At 59.2% G+C, this 19,019-nt stretch overlaps 1 protein-coding gene across 5 annotated transcripts; it reads right to left on the bottom strand.

The window, feature by feature from the left end:
- Positions 1–1,768: 1,768 nt before the first annotated feature.
- Positions 1,769–17,427, bottom strand: TFEB (transcription factor EB). Of its 5 annotated transcripts, none has more exons than XM_065698183.1 (9): positions 17,346–17,427; positions 6,602–6,845; positions 6,258–6,512; positions 6,085–6,165; positions 5,519–5,639; positions 5,293–5,349; positions 4,773–4,848; positions 4,484–4,631; positions 1,769–4,216 (listed from the first exon to the last, which is right to left on the bottom strand). In XM_065698183.1, the coding sequence occupies exons 2-9, from the start codon at positions 6,794–6,796 to the stop codon at positions 3,776–3,778; spliced, it is 1,374 nt and encodes a 457-aa protein (XP_065554255.1). In that variant the 5' UTR covers positions 6,797–6,845; positions 17,346–17,427; the 3' UTR covers positions 1,769–3,775. The 5 variants fall into 5 exon arrangements, with proteins under 5 accessions (XP_065554255.1, XP_065554258.1, XP_065554257.1 ...); XM_065698186.1 differs by lacking the exon at positions 17,346–17,427 and adding an exon at positions 16,658–16,675; XM_065698185.1 differs by lacking the exon at positions 17,346–17,427 and adding an exon at positions 10,194–12,320.
- Positions 17,428–19,019: the final 1,592 nt, after the last annotated feature.

Genomic DNA, 19,019 nt, shown 5'->3' with positions numbered 1-19,019 from the left:
AGCTCCAGCACACCCGCCCTCCCTTTTATATCCCACTTGGAGCCCAGACACCGTTTTTTCTCTGTCCGTGGGTGGCTCAGACTGTAATTAAGAGCCCTTCTCCTGCCTGCCCCGGCTCCCAGCACCAGCAGCCGCTGTTCAAGCAAAGGGAACCTCCTTCTGTCCTCTCTTCTCCTTTATCAGTTCATTTTTCCCCTCCCTTCAGAACATCAGGGGATGACAGTGCTCCAAGCTAGGGGCTTTTGCATTTCTGAGTTGGTTCTGTTAATTGGAAGGAGGGTTAAGAATCTGCAAGGTCGTTTCAATCTACATCTGACCTTCAGAGTAATCCTCTATGCCAACACCAGAGCATGTCATTAAAATGAGGCCCCTCTACCATATCCCGGCATCCCTTTATTCTCTCCTTGTGCACATTAATTGCTCATAAGTTGATTTGATCTCCCTATTCTGCAAGAAGTAAATTGCCCTCTTATTTCGCCATTTTCATCCTGTTTTCTTAATTAGGCCCTTAAAAACCTCCAGGGCCTCAGCCGGGCCGCAGGCCTCGTCCTGGGAATAAATTTTGATCTCAGCCTGATAAAGAGTGAGCAAACGCGGAGATTGAACAATGTCATCCTCTCCCCTGCCTCCCGCCGCGCTATTCTCTTGACATGAAAAGGCTATCAGTTTTTCCCTGTGTTAATATAGGAAATAATTCACACTTCAGGCGTTGTTCTCTATTTAGCGCTCGCGCTCCCCAGATAAATCAAATCAGGGAGGGTTGGGGGATTTTAAAGGGTTTGAAACTCCTCACTCTTCCTCCGCCCCCAGCCTCCTCGAGCTCCTTTTTTCTCTCCTTCCTTTTAATAAACTTTCCGAGATTCGCCCCTGTGGTTTTCCATCCTGGGAAGTCTGTTTTAAGGTGGATTTTCCGTATTTTCCCTCGTGTGGGTGTATTTAACGCCGTCGCGGAGGGGAACAGGGGCAGCAGGGACCTGGCACGTGGCTGCGCGTGGAAGGGTCTGCAAACATGGCACGTGATGAGTTATGCAAAGCATGGGCTCAGCCCCCAGGACACTTTACAAGGTTAATTTGCCCCTTTGCTGCGAACAGGATATGGGGAGCACCCTGCCCCAAACCCTGCCTGCATCCATGTCCAAGCCCCCAGAGGGGCTTCACAGCACCCAGGGGTGATGCTAAGCCAGCCCCATTGAGACAGGGACAGCAAAGACCTCCCAGCCCCATGCCTGCTCCAGGTGCCACCCAACAGGCAGGAAACACACCTGAGCTCCTGGGATGGCTCCAGCATCGCTCTCACCCAGCACAGAGCAGGATGGGTACCACAACCCCCCATTTCCAGCACCATGCTCAGCCTCAGGGACACAGCTCCTTCCCACTCAGCTCTCTGGGGCCTTGTGACTATTATTAATTAGGGGGCCAAGCCTGGTTCCAATTAAGCCATCAGCAGATAGGTCAGCACCTCCAATTCCCAGCACCGGGAGCTGGGGACCTCCCTGAAGCATCCCTCCGGAGGGACCCCAAACATCCCAAACCACCCTGGGACCAGCTGTACAATGCGAACAGCAGCGCCTCCCCCTCTGACTGAGCCAGCAAAATACATCCCAGCTCCTAAGCAGCCCCCCCACCCCATCCCAGGCAACCTGCGGCAAGGCAGGGATGCTGCAGCAGCCCCAGCTTTGGCATGGCCATGGCATCACAGGGGAAAAGGGGCTCTGGCTCCCTCCCTCCCGCAGGCCAAGAACAAAGAGCCCACACTGCAGCGCTCCGGGATGTTGTAAATAAATATATTTTAATGATTCTTTTTCCATTCCAGTTCATTCTTTTATACATTTATTTATAAAACAGTAGTAAAATTTTTTAATCAGAGCACAGTGCATTAAAAAAAAAAAAAAAAAAAGGAAAAAAAAAACCAAACAAAACCCCCAAAAGATTAAAAAAACAACAAAAAATAATCCACAACTGTTTCCTCAGGGGAGATGCCACATCCTGTGCTGGCAGCAGACAGTGCCGGAGCAGGATGCCGGCCCCACGCGTGCCGGGTACCACCAGCAGAACCACCCCATAGCCACGAAAATCCCAAGCGAGCGGGGATCTGTATCCCACCCTGAGGCACCCACACAGCCCCTCTGGTGTCCACAGATCCCCACACCCAGAGGTAACCCCATGTCCTGAGCGCAGCGTGCGGGTGCTGCCGCCCTGGCCAGGGGATGCTTCTCTTTACAGGCACTAATGGCAGTGCAGGAAGGATGCCAAGGCCTCCCAGGAACACACAGTGGGGAACAGCCCCAATCCCAGCTACAGCCCTGATGTCTGCTCCCTTCCCTGCACCCTGAGACACCTCCAATGCGTCCTCGCTTGTCCTTTCCCCCTCTCCTCCCCACCTTCTGCACTTCCCCACACCCTCATGTCCCACAGGCACCTCTGCAGGGGGCACCAGGGCTGTTCCCCACCTCCCAGTCCCAAATCCAGCCACCATGGAGCTTGTCCCTGCTTGGCTGGGCTTTCCCTTCATTGTTCCAACCTGGCAACATCCCCCCATCCTTGGTCCAGGATGCTGTGCTATCGGGCAGGATCCCAAAAGGGTCTTCTCTCCATGGCCTTCCCTCCTCTCCCTGAAAAAATTCCTGTGGTATTTTCCCTATGAACAGTGTCATTCCCCCCCCACCCCGCTCCAACCCTGAGCCAGGCTGTGAAGGCAGAAGGTGACAGAGCCCAAAGCAGGTCCCCATCACCGAGGCATCCTGGCTGCAGAATAAACTGGTGATGCCGGGAACAGAAATAAACCCCACGAGCCAAAGGCAAAGGAAGCAGCAGCTCAGGTTTGGCACAAACCATTCCCTGATCTCCAGCCACAGCCTGGACCTCCATGCCCAGCTGTGGGGCAGGACATCTGCTTGCCACAAATATCCCCAAGGAAAAGTGTAAAAACCCCTTTATCCTTCCCCTTGAAGAGACAGGGCTTGGTTATGGGGCAGAGGCACCTCTGTGGGGTTGTCTCAAGGGAGGCGGAACGTCACCCGGCACCATGCAGCCCTTGTCCAGAGGCCAGTGAGGTTTTAGGGTGGTGGGTGCTGCCAAACCCCAAGAAGGGGGGGGGGGGGGGGGGGGGGTCAGGTCATAGCAATCATTGACCAAGCATCAAACACCCTGTCCCGGTTGTTTTGGAAGCCTTCAATGTCAACCCCAAACTCACAGACCCAGCTCCCTCAGATAACACCCCGGTGCCCCTTGGATTAACGTGCTTCGATTAACACCTTGGAGTGCTCTGAGGAAGGAGGAACCATGAAAGGAAGTGGCAATGGGAAGCATCCATGGGGCTCAGAGGCCATCGCTGGGGAAGACTCATTGAGGATGCAGGCTCCAGGAGGCAGCAAGGCAGACGCAAAGCTCTGAGCATCGTCCCTCTCCTCTCCTCCCAGGGAAGGCTCCTTGGGCTAAGAGCAGCGCCCTGGGGAAGGGGTTCGGTGCGGGAGGGGTTTGCTGAAAGGCAAAAGCAGCCGAGAACACGCTCCCAGGCTGTGGAATCTGCAGTCAGGCCAATGCCACGGCAAGTCAAGATCTGCTCCAGCTCCCGGCGAAAGAAAAGCTTGCAAAAGACACGGCGGCACCCGGCGAGCCTGGCTCCGAGCCCCCCCGTTGCATAGAGAAAAGGTTCTCCTCACTCCTACACAGATTCAAGTGCGCGGCAGGACGGGCTCCTCCTATGGGAAGAGGGCCCCGTAACTTCACCAACCAAACCCGAAGGTCCGGTCCTCGCCCCAGCGTCGGCTCCTCGTCACAGCATGTCAGCATCCTCCATGCTGAAGCTGCTCCGGCGACTGCTGGCCTTGGAGGCCTCCGGGGACATGGCTGAGAACAAGGGGTCGGAGGCCAGAGGCAGCATCGTGTCCTGCATCAGCATCAAGTCCAGCTCCTTCTTGGATAGGGATGGGAAGGAAGCGCTGTGGCCAGGCTCCAGGCTGTCTGGGAAGCCCCGGGAGCCGTCGTCGAAGCTCAGGCTGTGGGTAAAGTCCAGCTGGTGGTAGGGAGACTGGGGTGGTGGAGGCAGCGCGGGCTGCGGCTGTGATTCGGGGTCCAGGGCAGGCAGCAGTGGCTCCAGTGTCCCCTCATCCCCACTGGCTTCTTGCTTGACGACCTGCTGAGCCAGCTCGGCCACATTGACACCCGAGGGCGAGGAGGTGGGCAGCCCGTGGACGCGTGCCTGCATCTCCAGCTCCTGCCAACAGAGCACAGGAGGTCTTTGATGGGGACGTCACACATGGAGGTGGCAGAACAGAGGGACGGAGAAGCTCCCTGGGGAGCAGCACAAGGAAGAGGTGGAGGATGGATAATGGTGACCCACACAAAGCTCAGCAACACTCGGTGCGGTCAGGTTGCCTGACGACTTTGTTCCTGGTGTGACTTGACAGCAGTAAGAGGGAGGAGAGCCCCTGCTGCTCGTGGGGCTGGAGCAGAGCAAAGGGAAGAGCACAGGGAAGCTCACCTGGATGCGGAGCAGCAGCTGCTTATTTGTCATCTCCAGACGCCGCGAGTGGTTCTCCAGGTCTCGTGACCTCTGCAGGTCCTTCTGCATCCTCTTGATGTAGTCCACAGACGCCTTCAGGATTGTCCCTTTGTTCCAGCGCACGTCCCTGCCGGGCAGGATGGAAACAGAGATTGCCACCTGCGTGCCAGCAACGTGACCCCTCGCCCCTGCTCCACCAAAGAGCTCCTCTGTAAGTATCGCCTGCCCCTGAGACCCACAGTTATCCCAGCCCCACACCGGTACGTACAGGTCATTGGCCTTGGGGATCAGCATCCCCAGCTCCTTGATGCGGTCGTTGATGTTAAACCTTCGCCGCCTCTCAACTGCAGGGCGAGAAGAGAGGGATGGTGGTGAAAGAGGCATCAGGAGCAGGAGGAGCCCCACAGCCCCCACCGACCACGCTGCTGCTCCTGGCTCGTGGGGCTGGGAGCCATTAATGTGCCCTGGGCAGACCCTCTGGAGTTGGGGTCTCAGGATGAGAAACCTGTGGGGTCGGCCCTTTGGCACCGTGCTCTCACCCATCACCCCATCAGGTCTGACCTTCCCCCAGTGACAGTGAGAAGGACAACAGGGTGTCTCCTGCACTGCAGGTACTTGGCAGGGATGGGAAAGAGGGATCCATGGCAGGGGGCTGTGAGGGTGAGGTGGGATGGGAAGGGAAGGGGGACCCAGCTCAGAGAGAGGGGGAATGAGGAGTGATGGGGAAAGGGCTGCAGGGTGGCACAGGGGAAGCCGCACCACTCCGGAGCAGCCGGCGCCGAACTCACTCAGGTTGTGATTGTCTTTCTTCTGGCGTTCTTTAGCCAGGGCTCGGCTCTCAGCATCTGCAATCGAGACCCACACCATCACCCAGAGGGGACAAGGCTGCATCTGACCCCATGAGCACCCCGGGCTGGTGTCAGAGCACCCCGGCACCCCCAGAGCCGCCCTCCCCACCCACAGGGCAGCTCTGGCACTTGCCATCACCCCACCGGCTCTGGGCTGGGGACGTACCTGTCAGCTCTCTCTTCTGGGTGAGGTCAGCGGGGCAGGAGCTGCTGGTGACACCTACGAGGGAGGCTGTCACCTGGGGGTCCCCGCTATAGACATTCATGTGACTGCTGGACATCGGGAGCTGCAAACCAGAGGCACAGGCGGGTTAGCTCCATGCGGGGCTGCAGGACCGGGGCGCAAGCCCGGCTGCTTGGCCTCTGGGCTGGAAGTGCGTAGCCCGGGCAGGTGGAATCGTCTTCCTGGGCCCTTAAAGCAGCTATAATCAGAGCAGCAAAGAAAACAGGACTTCAAAGGGCGCAGCTGATCCCCTCCCACGGCCAACAGCTAAAATAGGGCAGATGAATCACATCCGAGAAGGGCTCGGCAGGATGAATACCACTGGGAGGCACAAGCTGCCACACGGATGTGACCCAGGAGACGGTGCTGCTCTGAGGAAGCTTATGGCTGCGAAACCTGGGCTGGCACCACTGCAGGGATGTGGCAGGACAGGGCCCCTCTGTGCCACCTGCAGGCACGGGGTTGCCAGATCAGGCCTGATCTCTTCCTAACGCGCATCAGAGACTCACCGTGTTGGGCATGTGGACTTCAGGGTTCATGTAGCCCAAGACGTCATCCAGGCGCATGATGTCATCGATGACCTCATCAAACTGAAAGGGAAAGGTGTACGGTGCCAACGCGCTGCTTCGCCTGAATTTCCAGCCCCTTTGCATCCCCCAGCAGCTCCATGGCACCTCCTCACCTCCCGCTCCGGGTTGGAGCCGATGTTGAGCATGGCCATGGGGCTGTTGGGCGCGCTGTTGCCCGCCGAGGAGGACATGACATGGCTGGCTCGGACACCAGGGGATGCAGCGGGGGGTGGCTTGGGAGAGTGGCTGACGGGGCTGACGTGGGCAGCAAACTTGTTCCCATAGGTTTCAGAGAGATAAGCCTGAACCTTCTTATCCCGCGACTTCTGCAGGTGGTACGTGGTGGGGTTTTCCAGGTAGGACTGGACCTGCAAGGAGGAGACCAACCATCAGGGACCCTGAGGGGTCCCCGCATCCCCTCACCCCCATTGGTTGCGGGGACACCCCAGCACTGTACCTTGAGGACCTCTCCAGGCACAGGCGGTGGGGACTGGTAATGGACGGGGGTGTTGATGGCCGGGGTGGAGGCCACCGGCATCCGCTGCTGCTGCATGTAGTTCATCATCATCTGCTGCTGCATGCGCTCCCTCTCAGCCTCCTGCTGCGCTTGCTGCTTCATCAGCTCCATCCGCAAGCCGATGCGGGACGCCATGGTGCTCCGGGGGGTGGGATGCGGGCGCCCGCCAAGCACGGAGGTGACCCTGAGAGGAGGACATGGCACCTCAGGAACAGGGAAACTGAGGCACGGGGAGGGCACAGACACCCTGTACCACCCATACCCGCTGTGACTAATCCAGGATGCCTGTCCCCATTCCAGATGGATGGGTCTGCCCTCTCGCCGGAGCTCCTGCCATGCCACCCCTCTCCTTGGGGACCACTGGGGCACCCAGAAGGGGACAAGTAGGGGGCAGCCAGGACCCTTGCACCCGTCGGGTCTGGACTCACGTACTGCTGGGTTCAGCTGGAGCCTGCTTTGCGCCACCAACTTCCGAAACCCTGGAGCAAAGCACGAAGGGATGGGAATAAATCAGAGCCCAGGAGCGGAGCGAAAGGGAAAGAGAAAGCAAGGGAAGGGCAGGAAGAAAAGGCCGGCGGGTGCCAGGAGCCAGGGGCAGGGTTGAACCCTCAGCCTGAAGCCCCTGCTGAGGCACGGGGTGAACAAGGAAGCTTCTGTGTGGGGCCGGCACGCGAGCGCAGCGCCGGGGGGAGGCTGCGAGGCCCCCGCTCCGCACAGACCGGCCCTTGTTCCCCCGTACAAAGGGGACGGCGGCCCATGGAGGGGGGGAAGAGGATGCCGGGGCTCCGGGAGCTGCCCGGCTCTATGAGGATGGCTTTCCCATGCGGGGCTGGGATGGGGATGCGGGAGATGCTGTACGGGATGGAGGCTGGACCACAGCACCCGCAGGGCCCAGAGTAAACACTGCAGGGGAACAGGAGGAAACACTCAGTGGAACCAGGCAAATCTGGAGGGGTTTGCATTTAAATACAAGGTGCAATTGCAGACAAAGGGGCCACGGTGGATCCAACGCACCAGGGTGTCGGTGAGGCATCCGATATGCTGTGCCAAGCGGTATCCTAAGGGGGAAATTAAATCAAGCCAGCATGGACAGCAATACATTACATAGATCAAGAGCCAGCTATTGAACAGCAAGAGGAAGGTAATTAATTAGACATGGTGGTCCATCCGAGGGGGATGGGAGACAAGGAGCCTGGGACAGTTACCAGTTGTGGCTTCATCACAAACGGCCTCAGAGGAGGGCACATGGGGATGCATGAGATGAGCAAGAGCAGAGGCTGGAAAAGGAGCCAGTGACACTGGGACAGCCCAGAGAGGATACACCAAGGCTGAAGGGGGATAAATCACAGCTGATGCCCATAATAACCCCAGATGTAAAGGGCAGGGTGAGGGGAAAAGCCTCCAAGAGCCACATGGAGATGGGATGAGGCATTGCGGCGTGCAGGGATGGCAGCGTCCCACCACCCCGCAGGACACCCCTGCTGCCCCTTATAGGAAACAGGGGAAGTGCTGCCCTTTACCCTGGGAAGCTCCCGAGAAGAGGAGCTGCCGAGGGTGAGGATGAGGAAGGGTGGCCAGAGCCGGGCCGGATAAGGAGAGGGGGGAAATTGGGTCAGGTTTAAAATAACCCAAGTGGTTCTGCTTGGCTTCCCCCCGCGCCCCGAAAGGCCGAGCAGCTTCTGCTTTCGCTCTGAGTCAGCCCCAGCGGGAAGCGATGGGGACCCTGCCACAGCAGCACAGGGACACGTCCCACCCTGGGGTCACATCCCACTATCCTGTGGTCCAGGGGGTAGAAATAAAGCAAGTGGGATGATGGCTCCATCCGGGATGCCTGTTATTCCTGGGGAGGAAGTTAGTATCCCGGATAAAGCAGAGCAGAGCTGGATCCACCCCTGTGCCAAGGCAGCCCCAGTCCCCACACAGAGAAGACCCCAGTGAGGGTCTGTCCCAGTGCATGGGCAGTGGTTGGCCTGGCTCGGAGCGGGGAGCGCCATGGGCCAGGGAATGCCTGGGCATTGGGTTTCCTGATGGGAGCTGCCAGGGCACCTGCTGGGGCAACGTCCCCATCGGTCACGGAGAGGGAAGAGCAGAGGAGGGGAGGGAGGAAGGTGGTGGGAGAGCCAGGGCGGGCAATGGAGCATCAGGAAAGGGATGGAGAGGGAGAAGAGGGGTGGGAAAGCACGAGGGAGCAGGGAAAGGGTGGATGGCTCTGGCCCCTATCCACATCCAAACTCCACCTTTCCTGTCTGAGGGACACAGAGCGGCTTTTCCATGCCCAGAGCATGGAAAAGCAATGGACTTCCCAAAGGAAACTCAACCTGTCCTCTGCAAACTGCCTGACCCTGCCTCTTCGGGATGCAGGAAAAAGTTGATCCAGCTTTTTGAGAGGATCGAACCCTAAAGCCAGAGCTCCTCCAGTGAAAAACGTGCTCCACCAACACTCCAGACCCGCCACCGGGACAACGCATGGGGCCGGAGCCAGGGAATTAATCTCCCTTCAAAATATCTCTGCTGCTGTTTAGCAACACGGTTATTTCTGGACCTTTCTTGCTTTTCCTCTGCGGGTGTTATTTCACCAAGAGCCCAACACACTCCCCCTGTGCTAGGGGTGGTTCTAGATAGAGGATGCCCAGCGGCACCCGGAGCTGCTCTGACACTTGCCTGTGCCCCATGGTGTCCCCCATCCCCCTGGGAGCCCAATGGCACCATAACCCAGGCTGTGACAATCAATCTCTGCAGTGACAATGGGAGCTGCTCCACAACGCATGGGGCCAGGATGCTGCAGGGCTGGCTCCAGAGAGCCATGGCCACCCCAATGGATCAAACACCCAAAGTCTCCCTCCCTCCCGGTCCCATCGCTGCGCCAAGGTGTGGGTTAGAAATAAAAGCTCCTGTGAGGCAGCTTCCAGATTTAGCCCTTATGAAATACACGGGATCGCGTTTCCCTGCCCGGCACCCACAGGGAAGCAGCACCCGCTGCCATCCTGGCACCCACGGGCACCCACACTGCAAACACAACACATCTCCTGCTCACCCAGCGATGCTCTGGAGATGGAGCTGAGGACCCCCGAGCGGAGGAGCTGCCTGCCCAGCCCCGCTCCATCGTTTCTGTTTATTTCCTGGTCGATCGTGGCCGTTTGTAAGCGGAAAAATCAATTTTGCAGCTTCAACCATGAGTGGGGACCCCCAGGGAAGGAAGAGAATGGGGGGGGGGGGGGAAATGTGCTGCCCACCCACCCGCTGCTGTGGGCTGCTCAGGGAGCCATGAGGGCAGGAAGAAGGGAGAAGAACTGAAAGCATCTCTGCTGCTTGCTACCAGCACCAAGCGCCCGCTGAGCTCCCTTCCTTCCTCCCTCTTCGTTTTCATATAGTGGGGATGGGGCGAGGGAAGGAGCAGGCAGGGTGCAGGCAGCTCGGATGCCACCAAGCTGCCACCCCACGGATACCCCCAAAGCCACCCCACAGCCTCGTGAGGGTCTCCGCTGGCACCCCAATGCGTGCAAAAGGAGGACGCTGATGGTGCAGGGGTTACCTGGGTGCGGGATGGGGGCACCTCTGGGTGCCCGTGGGTTACAGCTCCTCGTGCTCCTCGCCAGGGCCAGCCCCGCTCCCACCCCAGCCCCACGTTTCCTCATTTTCAGGACCCTGTTTTGAACGCAGCAGCAGCCACGCGGGGTGCAAAGGGGGGAAGTTGCAAAAACCCTTCCAAACCTGCTTGTTTCTCTCACTGCAACGCAAGAGTTGGTGACTGAACTGAGAGGCAGCGTGGCACAAACAGACCCAGGCACCGCTGCCGGGTTCGCCAGGATGCTGGAGCCCAGGCTGGGTCTGCCCCATCGCACCCCCTCTGGAGCTGCAGGTAGAGCGGCTGCAGTGCTGCCCGCAGTGACACGCAAATACAGAGGGACAAAAGCTGCCCTTTGTCAGGGGATGGGACCCATGGGGATCCCTCATGCTCTGTGTGCCTGGAGCGGATGCAGAGTAAGCATCAGCATTACACAGCCGGAGCCAGCCCCAAATGCATCACACAGGATCCCTCCAGCACCCGCATCCGATACCCCATTGGTATCACCATCACCAGGCTGGTGATACCAATACCAGCCAGGATGACGACGGCAAAGCCAGGGGACAACAACGATGCCTGCGTGACGCCCCAAACACCCAGCACAGTGCCGGAGACCCCTGCTATGGCCCCACTGTGCAAAGCTGCTTTGTAGCACATCCCCTTTGCAAGCCGTGGCCTTGCCACCCCGCCAGCAACGCGGCTGGCACCCATCTGCTCCACGCAGCTCCCTCACCCTGCCCTAGTGAGGCCGCCGTGGGGTGATTTATGCCGTGCCAGTGGTGTTACGGTATCATCTTCATCGGCACGTGGAGGAGCGCAGCGCTCTGGGTTGGCAGCCCCAGAAAGGGGCAGTGGGACAGGGTCTGACCTGGAGTGTCACGATGCGGTTCCCCACCATGAGAGTGGCCAAACCCTGGCAGTGGGGCAACCTCCACCATAGAATCCCAGACTGGTTTGGGTTGGAAAGGACCTTAAAGCACATCCAGTTCCATGGGCAGAGACACCTTAGACTAGACCAGGTTGCTCAAGGCCCCATCTAACCTGGCCTTGGAGACCCCAATCCAACACTAACGTTGGACATGCTTGATGCTGGACCAGAGGTCCCATCCAGCCTATGCTGCTCTGGGATGAGGATGGGGTGGTGGGAAAGGGGGGCAGGGGGGGTTGGCCCCATTTTCCAACCCCAGAGAGCAACAGTGCCTTCCCCATCACCCACCCAGCAGGCAGGAGATGGCTCAGGCAGGAGACGATGGGGCAGGCAGGAGATGGGTCAGGCAGGTGGAGGGCCAGAGCCACCCTCACCCTGTCCAGAGGTTCCTTCCCCATGCAGTGAGCATGCAGCCCTGAAAGGGAGAAGGAGCAGGCGGAGGGACTTGGCAAATAGAGGCCGGGGTCAGTTGACAGCACCAGATAGAGACTGAGTCACCGGGACTGTTTTTAGCCCCGGCATCTCAGAAACGTGGACCGCGACGTTGTTAACAGGCGCTTGGGTCAGAGGCCAAGTGTTTTCCCTTCCATGCGTTAAATACCGCTCCTGGAAGCAGCCCAGGTATCCAGCACAGTAAAAACATTATATAAGTCTTGTAAGGCAGCTAAAGCAGCCCCCAAATTGCCCAGGTAAGCTTGGGATGTGTCAGGGACCCAGTGGAGGGAAAAGCATCTGGGTACCAAAAGCCAGGGCTGAGCATCCTTCATCACAGTCTCACTCCCAGCACAGAAAGAATGAGGTCAATAGAAAAGACCCCCTGGTTCTGGTGGTGCCGAGGTTGATCTATAAGAGCCTACCTGTGCAGGGCAGCCATGATGGGGTTAATAACACACAGCCTTGCTCTGACCCCTCTCCTTCACCCCAAAAAAGCTTCTCCTTCACCTGCAAAAGCCCCTCTGCCCAGCATGGCACAGCTGGGGACAGCGTGCACCAGAGCACGAGCCTGGCATCCACGTGCCAGCATCATGGGCAGCCCCCAAAGCAGGGCAGGTATGAAGGGGAACCCCATGGACCCCACCAAAGCAGAGCCAGATGCTCCACACGGCTGCAGCAGCATCCCCAGGGCGGTTGGTGCGATGCAGGAACCCTGATTGAAACATCACTGTCCAATTGCCCACCCGGGGAATTCACAGCCCTTGGGCGCAAACAGCCCCCGGTGCCACGTTCCTGCCCCCCCCCCCCAACCCCTGCAATTAAAAATAAAAGTGTTAACAGGCAGAAGGACGTTCCTGGGGCCAGGATGAGCCAACAGCAGCGCGGGGCCGGGAGCGATTAATCAGCCCCGTATCGCATCCGCCTCTCAGTGGGGACAGGAGCAGGGTGACCTTGGAGGGGCCGGAGGGTTTTGTTTAAAGAGCTGCCTAAATTCGGGAATGGCTTTAACCTGCCCCAGGGAACACTGAGATGGGGTCTTAGGAAGTTCTTCCCTGTGAGGGTGCTGAGGCGCTGGCACAGGGTGCCCAGAGAAGCTGTGGCTGCCCCATCCCTGGCAGTGCTCAAGGCCAGGTTGGACACAGGGGCTTGGAGCAAGCTGCTCCAGTGGAAGGGGTCCCTGCCCGTGGAATTGGATGAGCTTTAAGGTCCCTTCAACACAAACCATTCTGTGATAGATGAGCAATACAGGGAACTGACAGCCCCATCCCCAGCCCCCCGCTCCATTCCAGCAGTGCAGACGCAGCACACCACAGCGCTGGGATTTAGAGCCACCCCGTACCCCAAAATCCTAGAAACCACCCCAGAAAGCGGTGACGCTCATCAAAACCAGCCCTCGAGCGCCGTGCACCCCACGATGCCATTTGCCACAAGCTGAAGGCACAAGGTGACAGCGGCCACCCCGTGTCCCCATCACCCCGGTGCCGGCGGCTCTCCCAGCACCGCCCCTATCCCTCCTCCTCCTCCTCCTCCTCCTCCTCCTGCCTCCCCGTGCTGCTGGAAGGAGGTAATATTTATAAATACACCACGTCCAGCCCCTGCGCCCGGCCCGGAGCCTCCTCGGAGCCACCTTTCCCGCAGTGCCAGAGGCAGCCCCAGCGCCGCGGCCGCCCCGTCTATGGAGCCGCAGCTGTTTTCCAACCCCAAGAATAAACGAGTTGGGGACAGCCCGTGCCTTGTCCGCCCAAAGAGCCTCAGGGCTCTCCCCGCTGCCATCCCGGCCCCAGCAGCACCCAGCAGCACCCAGCAGCACCCAGCAGCACCCAGCTACCGCCGCTTACCCGCAGAGGACAGGGTTCCTCCTCTCTCCTCCTTTCCCCCCTCCCCGGCTCAGCGCAGCGTTTCCCTGCTCTCTGAAGGTCAAACTGGGCTCTCGGGGCCCTCGCTGCCGATCCAGCCCCTGCCCTGGCACCGTGCCGGTGCAACCGGGTCGGGTCCTGGCTGCGGGTGCTGCCGCCTCCCTGGCACCAGTTCTGACCAGGAGGGCTTTTCTCACCAGGTTGGGCTTTCCTCCAGGCGAGACCTTCACTGAGGCTGGTCCCCGAGGAGCTCAGCGGGTGCTGAGCATGGCACCCACCCTGATGTAGATAAGGTGGGAGCTGCAGCCAGCACCCAGCTGCCACCCAACCTCCCCTCATCCCATGGGGATCGGAAGCCAGGAACAGGGAAGCGCTCCCTGCACTCCGAGCGGCTGCAGTCCCCTCCTCCTTTCCTCCTCAAAATCCCCCATCCCAAAATCTCAAGGAAACTTATCCCTGCGGCTCCAAAAGCATCCCCGATCCATCCCCAAGCTCATCGCCATCACAGCGTCCCTGCACCAGAGAGCATCCGCAGCCCCTCTGCTTGCTCCTAGTGGGGGGGGTCCGAAGGTACCAACATTGGCCCTTGGCCCTGCTCATGATTTTGGCACTTGGGCACTAAGGCAGCAGCTGCATAAACTGTGCTGGAGGATCAGGGCGCACTGAAAGGAGAATTTACAACCCGAGCAGAGTCCCCAAGCACCGCGGAGCCAGGCGGCAGGGCCGGGGCTGAGCACTAGGAAACCTTTGGCTTTGCAACTGTCTATAGACAAAGTAAATCACTTTCGCTAATAGAGCGCATGGATGGGAAGGGAAAAGAGGGATGTAACCGCAGGGAAGGATGCTGCCTGGGTGTTTCAGGTTTATCCGGCCTGAAAGTTGCACCGATTGAGGTGAAGCAGAGGATTTAAGCCAATGGGAGGGTGTGGGGAGTTTCTTTGGAGTCAAATGTACTTGCAGGAAGGGTGACAAAACCCCGGGAGCGATTCTTAGAAGAGGATTTAAAAATAAGATGGCACAGCCTCCTTGCACAGGCTGTTGGGACCGCGGGGCTGGGGCAGGAGGTGTCATTGAAAGACCTTGAGCCCTTCCCAGGAGACTCCATCCAGGTGAACGCAGCCACCATCACCACACCAAGCAGCTCCTGGTGTGGTTCCGAGCTCACCTCCATTGCTCGGGGGCTCGACCCTGCCGCACTCCTCCTCTGCCCGCAAGGAAATCGTGTGGTTCCTGCCTCTTTCTTTCTTTATTCTCTCTATAGCTTTGCTCTGCTGCCAGTTTGCTCCACAGAAACCAAGGGGGAAAGTGTTGGGAGAAGGGACAGCTCCTTCAAATCCGGCTGTCAGCATCAGCTGCACAGTGCCGGCATCGGGCCGGCATCGCGCCCATCGCTCCTGGTTCTCATTGGTGCCTCCACCTCCAACCAACTCGTGGGTCTCCCTGCAAGGCGAGGAGCTGGAACTGGAGCTCATCCCAGAGCACGGGGCTCAGCCTCCTGCATCCCTGCCCTGGCCATGTCGTTGGACCCTACCTGCATGTACATCAGCAAGGAAAACCCACTCGGACCGAAACCAGGCACCAACCCCGAGGTGGGACATGACCTCGAAAGGGGAACCACAGGGGCTTTTTCTGGATGTACCACTGGGGGACAAGAGAAACCCAACAGATGAGCACGTATTTCCTGCGTGTTCACCGAGACGTCACCCTTTTTGTGCCTCCAAGCATTACACTGTCAGCACCCAGCACTAGCTCCTGTACCTGTGAAGAGCCCTGTCCATCTCCCACAGCAAAGAGAGGGTCAGGGAACCCATCACCAAACTGCCACTGTGGGTTGACACCAGCACGGGCTGCGGCCATGGGATGTGGCAGCCACGGGATGCCGTGCTGCTGCCTACACCAAGGACACCACTGGGTTATGAAATGGCTCCCTTTGGCAAGTGCAGCTCAAGGTCCATCCCACTCAAAACTCCAACCCCCAAACTCCAGATGCGCCCAGGGACAAGGCCCAGAGATGACGAGGATGGGCTATGGCCAGCACCAGAAGAGCCCCATCCCTCCCCATCATCCATCCACACCCCCAGAAAGGGGGGATAAGCAGCAACATAGGGATCAGACCTCCTGCATCAACTCAACATCGAGACCCCAGCACCCCACAGCACACAGGGAACCTAAGGGCTGTTTCTATCCTCAGTACACACACTTTTGAGGAGGGCCCCCCTGCCAAAGCCCCATTTCCCTGCAGTGGGTCCTCTGTTCCCCACAGCTACCCCACTGCAGCCCTGGACACTTCCCCCCTGCTCCAATGATTCATCCCTTCTGTCCCTGTGTGCGCAGGGCTCTTCCTTTTCCCCACAGCACCACCAAGAACCGGCAAACAGAGAAACCTCATCCCAGCACAAAGCAGTGGCAGGGCAGGGGGGGGACCAGGGACACATGGGCTGTAAACCCGGCCCCGTGAAGCATGGAAAAAGAAATAAAAGCGCTGGCTTGGAATCACAACCTCCATCCATCCCAAACACCCAGATGCCGGAGTCGCCCCATGGCAAGCAGCTCCACCCCGGAGCAGTTTCCTACTGATAAGGGCAGGAGGCAAAGCCAGCATCCCTCGGGAGGTAAAGCCAGCATCCCTCGGAAAACACACCGGCTCCCCTCCATGCACACCACGGGCTCGGCACACGCTGCCCATCGCAGCCATCACCCCCCACCCCATAGCCTAAATCTGGTGGTTTCTCACTCCCCAGCAGCCCAATTCCCAAAGGCCCATCAGTCCCAGCGTGGTTTTCCCTACTGGGTCCCCCCGCAGCAGGTAAGCGCAGGCTCAACGGGCACCGGGAGCAGGGAAAAACCAGCCTCCGGCCGCGGAGCAGCCGTGCATGAAGCCGAGCAAACATGGCAGGGAAAACTAAAGGGGGAAGGAGGCGGGGGGGGAACCACCAGGAATCCCCCCAAACTCCGGCCCTTTCTGCCTGCTCCGCTCTTTGCTGTTACATAAAACAAATCACAGCCCCCCCACCCCGTGCCCCAAGGGCCGGGAACGCGCAGAAGCGCCGGGATTCCTGGAAACAGGCCCCGCTCGTCCCCGGCCTCGCACAGGCTGATTTATTTGTCTTAGGGCAGCGCAACAACAATACCCACCATCTTTTCTCTCTCTTCCCTGGGGTATTTTTGGGGGGGGGGGGGCTTTAAGGAAATTTCCCCATCCTCTGACTCACTGAGGCTCTAGAGGACACGGCCATGAGGGCTGTCGTAATCCTTCCTGCTTCGCAATTAAGTCATGAATACAATTAATCGGCGGCTGTAGGTGAAGTGCAGCCCCTGCCCGACTCCTGCTGCCCCAGAGGAGCAAGTCGCAACCCCCGTTGGTAACCTCCTAAAAGCCGTGTGTTGGGGAGACCCCAACTCTTTCTGCACACCCCCAAAACAGCGCGGTGGGGGGGGGGGGGGGAAGTCAGTTCCGGGGGGGACCCCACTCTGCTGCACCCCACAAAGGAAGGGATTTGCACCCTCTCCAAGGAGGTCGGTGCACTCAAACACCCCGTGAACCCCGCGCATCGGGGGCTGCTGCATCCGTGCCTCAGTTTCCCCTCGCATAGGGTAAAGGGTGCGTGGAGGAAAGGGGGGGTTTGGTAAAGGCGACCCGGGCAAATCTCCTCCTGGGGCTCTTTCCATAGAGGGCGGGGGGGGGCACACAACCAAGCGGCCGGAGACCCCCCCGATCCCTGCCCAGCCGCGGAGCTGCTCCCGGTGGGGGCCGGGACGGGACGGGCCGGGGGGGGGGAACACGTTAATATTTACAGCAAAGGAGCGCAAACAAGAACCAACCCCACGGCTGCGAGTTCAACGAGCCCCAAGATGGGGCCCCCCACACACACCCCGGTACGCCCCGTCCGCGGCACTCACTCGGTGGCTGCGGGGAGACGGGACCGCTCCGCTCGGCTCCGTTCAGCTCCACTCGGCCCGGCCCCGCTTGCTCCCGCACCGAGGGAGGGCAGCACCGCCCGCCCGGCTCGGCACGGATGGCCCAGCCCGGCTCGGCACGGCCCGCTCCGCTCCGTAGCACGCCGGGAGCTGTAGTTCGGAGCGGGGCAGGGCTGCCCTCGCCTGCCGGGACTTGTAGTCCCCGCCTCGGGCACGGCCGGGGCTGGGCTCGGTGATTTCCTCCCCAAGAACGGGTTTTTCCACCTCCCGAGAGGGGGTGAAGGAGGCGCAGGGCGCGGGTCCTGCAGCCCGGTTGTATGGCTCTTGTAGCAGCTCTTTCCACCGGGATCCTGCACATCCATGTACCGGGGGCTTTGGGGCTCCCTGCACTGGGGTTTGGGGGCTCCCTGCACTAGGGTTTTGGGGCTCCTTCACTAGGGGTTTGTTTCTCCTTCATTAGGGTTTTGGGGCTCCTCCACTAGGGTTTTGGGGCTCCTTGCACTAGGGTTTTGGGGCTCCTTCACTAGGGTTTTGGGGGCTCCTTCACTAGGGTTTTGGGGGCTCCTTCACTACGGTTTTGTGGCTCCTCCACTAGGGTTTTGGGGCTCCATCACTAGGGTTTGGGCTCCTTCACTTAGGATTTTGGGGGCTCCTTCACTATGGTTTTGGGGCTCCTTGCACTAGGGTTTTGGGGCTCCTTCACTTAGGATTTTGGGGGCTCCTTCACTAGGGTTTGGGGGCTCCTTGCACTAGGGTTTTGTGGATCTTGCACTAGGGTTTTGGGGCTCCTTGCACTAGGGTTTTGTGGATCTTGCACTAGGGTTTTGGGGCTCCTTGAACTAGGGTTTTGGGGCTCCTTTCACTAGGGTTTTGGGGCTCCTTCACTAGGGTTGTGCAACTCCTTACACCAGGATCCCAAGGTTTCTTGCCCCGGTGCCATAGGCTTGCTGCAGCCATGGTGAGCATCCTGGACACTTGGTGTTGGGCAGCAATAGCCACAGGTCCCTGCTTAATGACTGGGGGTGCTTGGTTCTCCTCAGACAGGACCCTCAAAGGAGAATCTGTGCAGGGATGCAGGGACTGAGGACCTTTTCCTATAGGATGGACTTGGGATAAGGTGGGGACTCCTTGCCCAGCCCAAGGCTGCAGCCCCACTGCACCCAGGGCACAGGGTGACCGTGCCACCGGGCTGCCCATGGCTCTCAGTGTCTGAGCTCTGCAGGACCCACCATGGCAGATTTGGCTGCAAAAAGCCAGTTTAAAAGGTGATCACATGCCCCCAGTAGGGTGACTGTCATCTGACTGGAGATGGGTGTCGGACAATGGGTGATGGAGCCCTTCGGTGATGCATCTCCCATGCCAGAGCTCAAGGACCAGCCTCTTGGGTCTGGTCCAACTTACCTGACACTGCATCCAGCAGCTACTCGTGAGGGGGGGAATCCAGACACACCAAGCTTTGGTCACACTCACATCCCAGACTTGCCACCCCTTCCTTCTCATTGCCCACCCTTTGCGGCTGCAGCGATGAAGAGAGAACAAATCCAGGGCATTTTCCTCAGCACGGCACTTTCCAATCCCTCATTGACTTGCAAATGTGGGCAATTCCCCCAAACCTAATGACCCGGGAGCTGTTCACACGCAGCTCCTTGTCTCTGC

This window comes from Lathamus discolor, chromosome 19 (assembly GCF_037157495.1).
Source record: "Lathamus discolor isolate bLatDis1 chromosome 19, bLatDis1.hap1, whole genome shotgun sequence".
Taxonomy (NCBI): domain Eukaryota; kingdom Metazoa; phylum Chordata; class Aves; order Psittaciformes; family Psittacidae; genus Lathamus; species Lathamus discolor.
This window is presented reverse-complemented; position numbering and strand designations above follow the sequence as displayed.

Excerpts from the sequence above, each read along its gene's own strand:
- TFEB (XM_065698182.1), bottom strand. The coding sequence starts at position 9,961 with ATGCTTTCAGTTCTTCTCCCTTCTTCCTGCCCTCATGGCTCCCTGAGC. Across the intron at positions 5,640-6,084 it reads AAGTCCACATGCCCAACACG|CTCCCGATGTCCAGCAGTCA; the intron begins GTGAGTCTCTGA and ends TCTGGTTTGCAG. Across the intron at positions 4,849-5,292 it reads GAAAGACAATCACAACCTGA|TTGAGAGGCGGCGAAGGTTT; the intron begins GTGAGTTCGGCG and ends CTCGCCCTGCAG.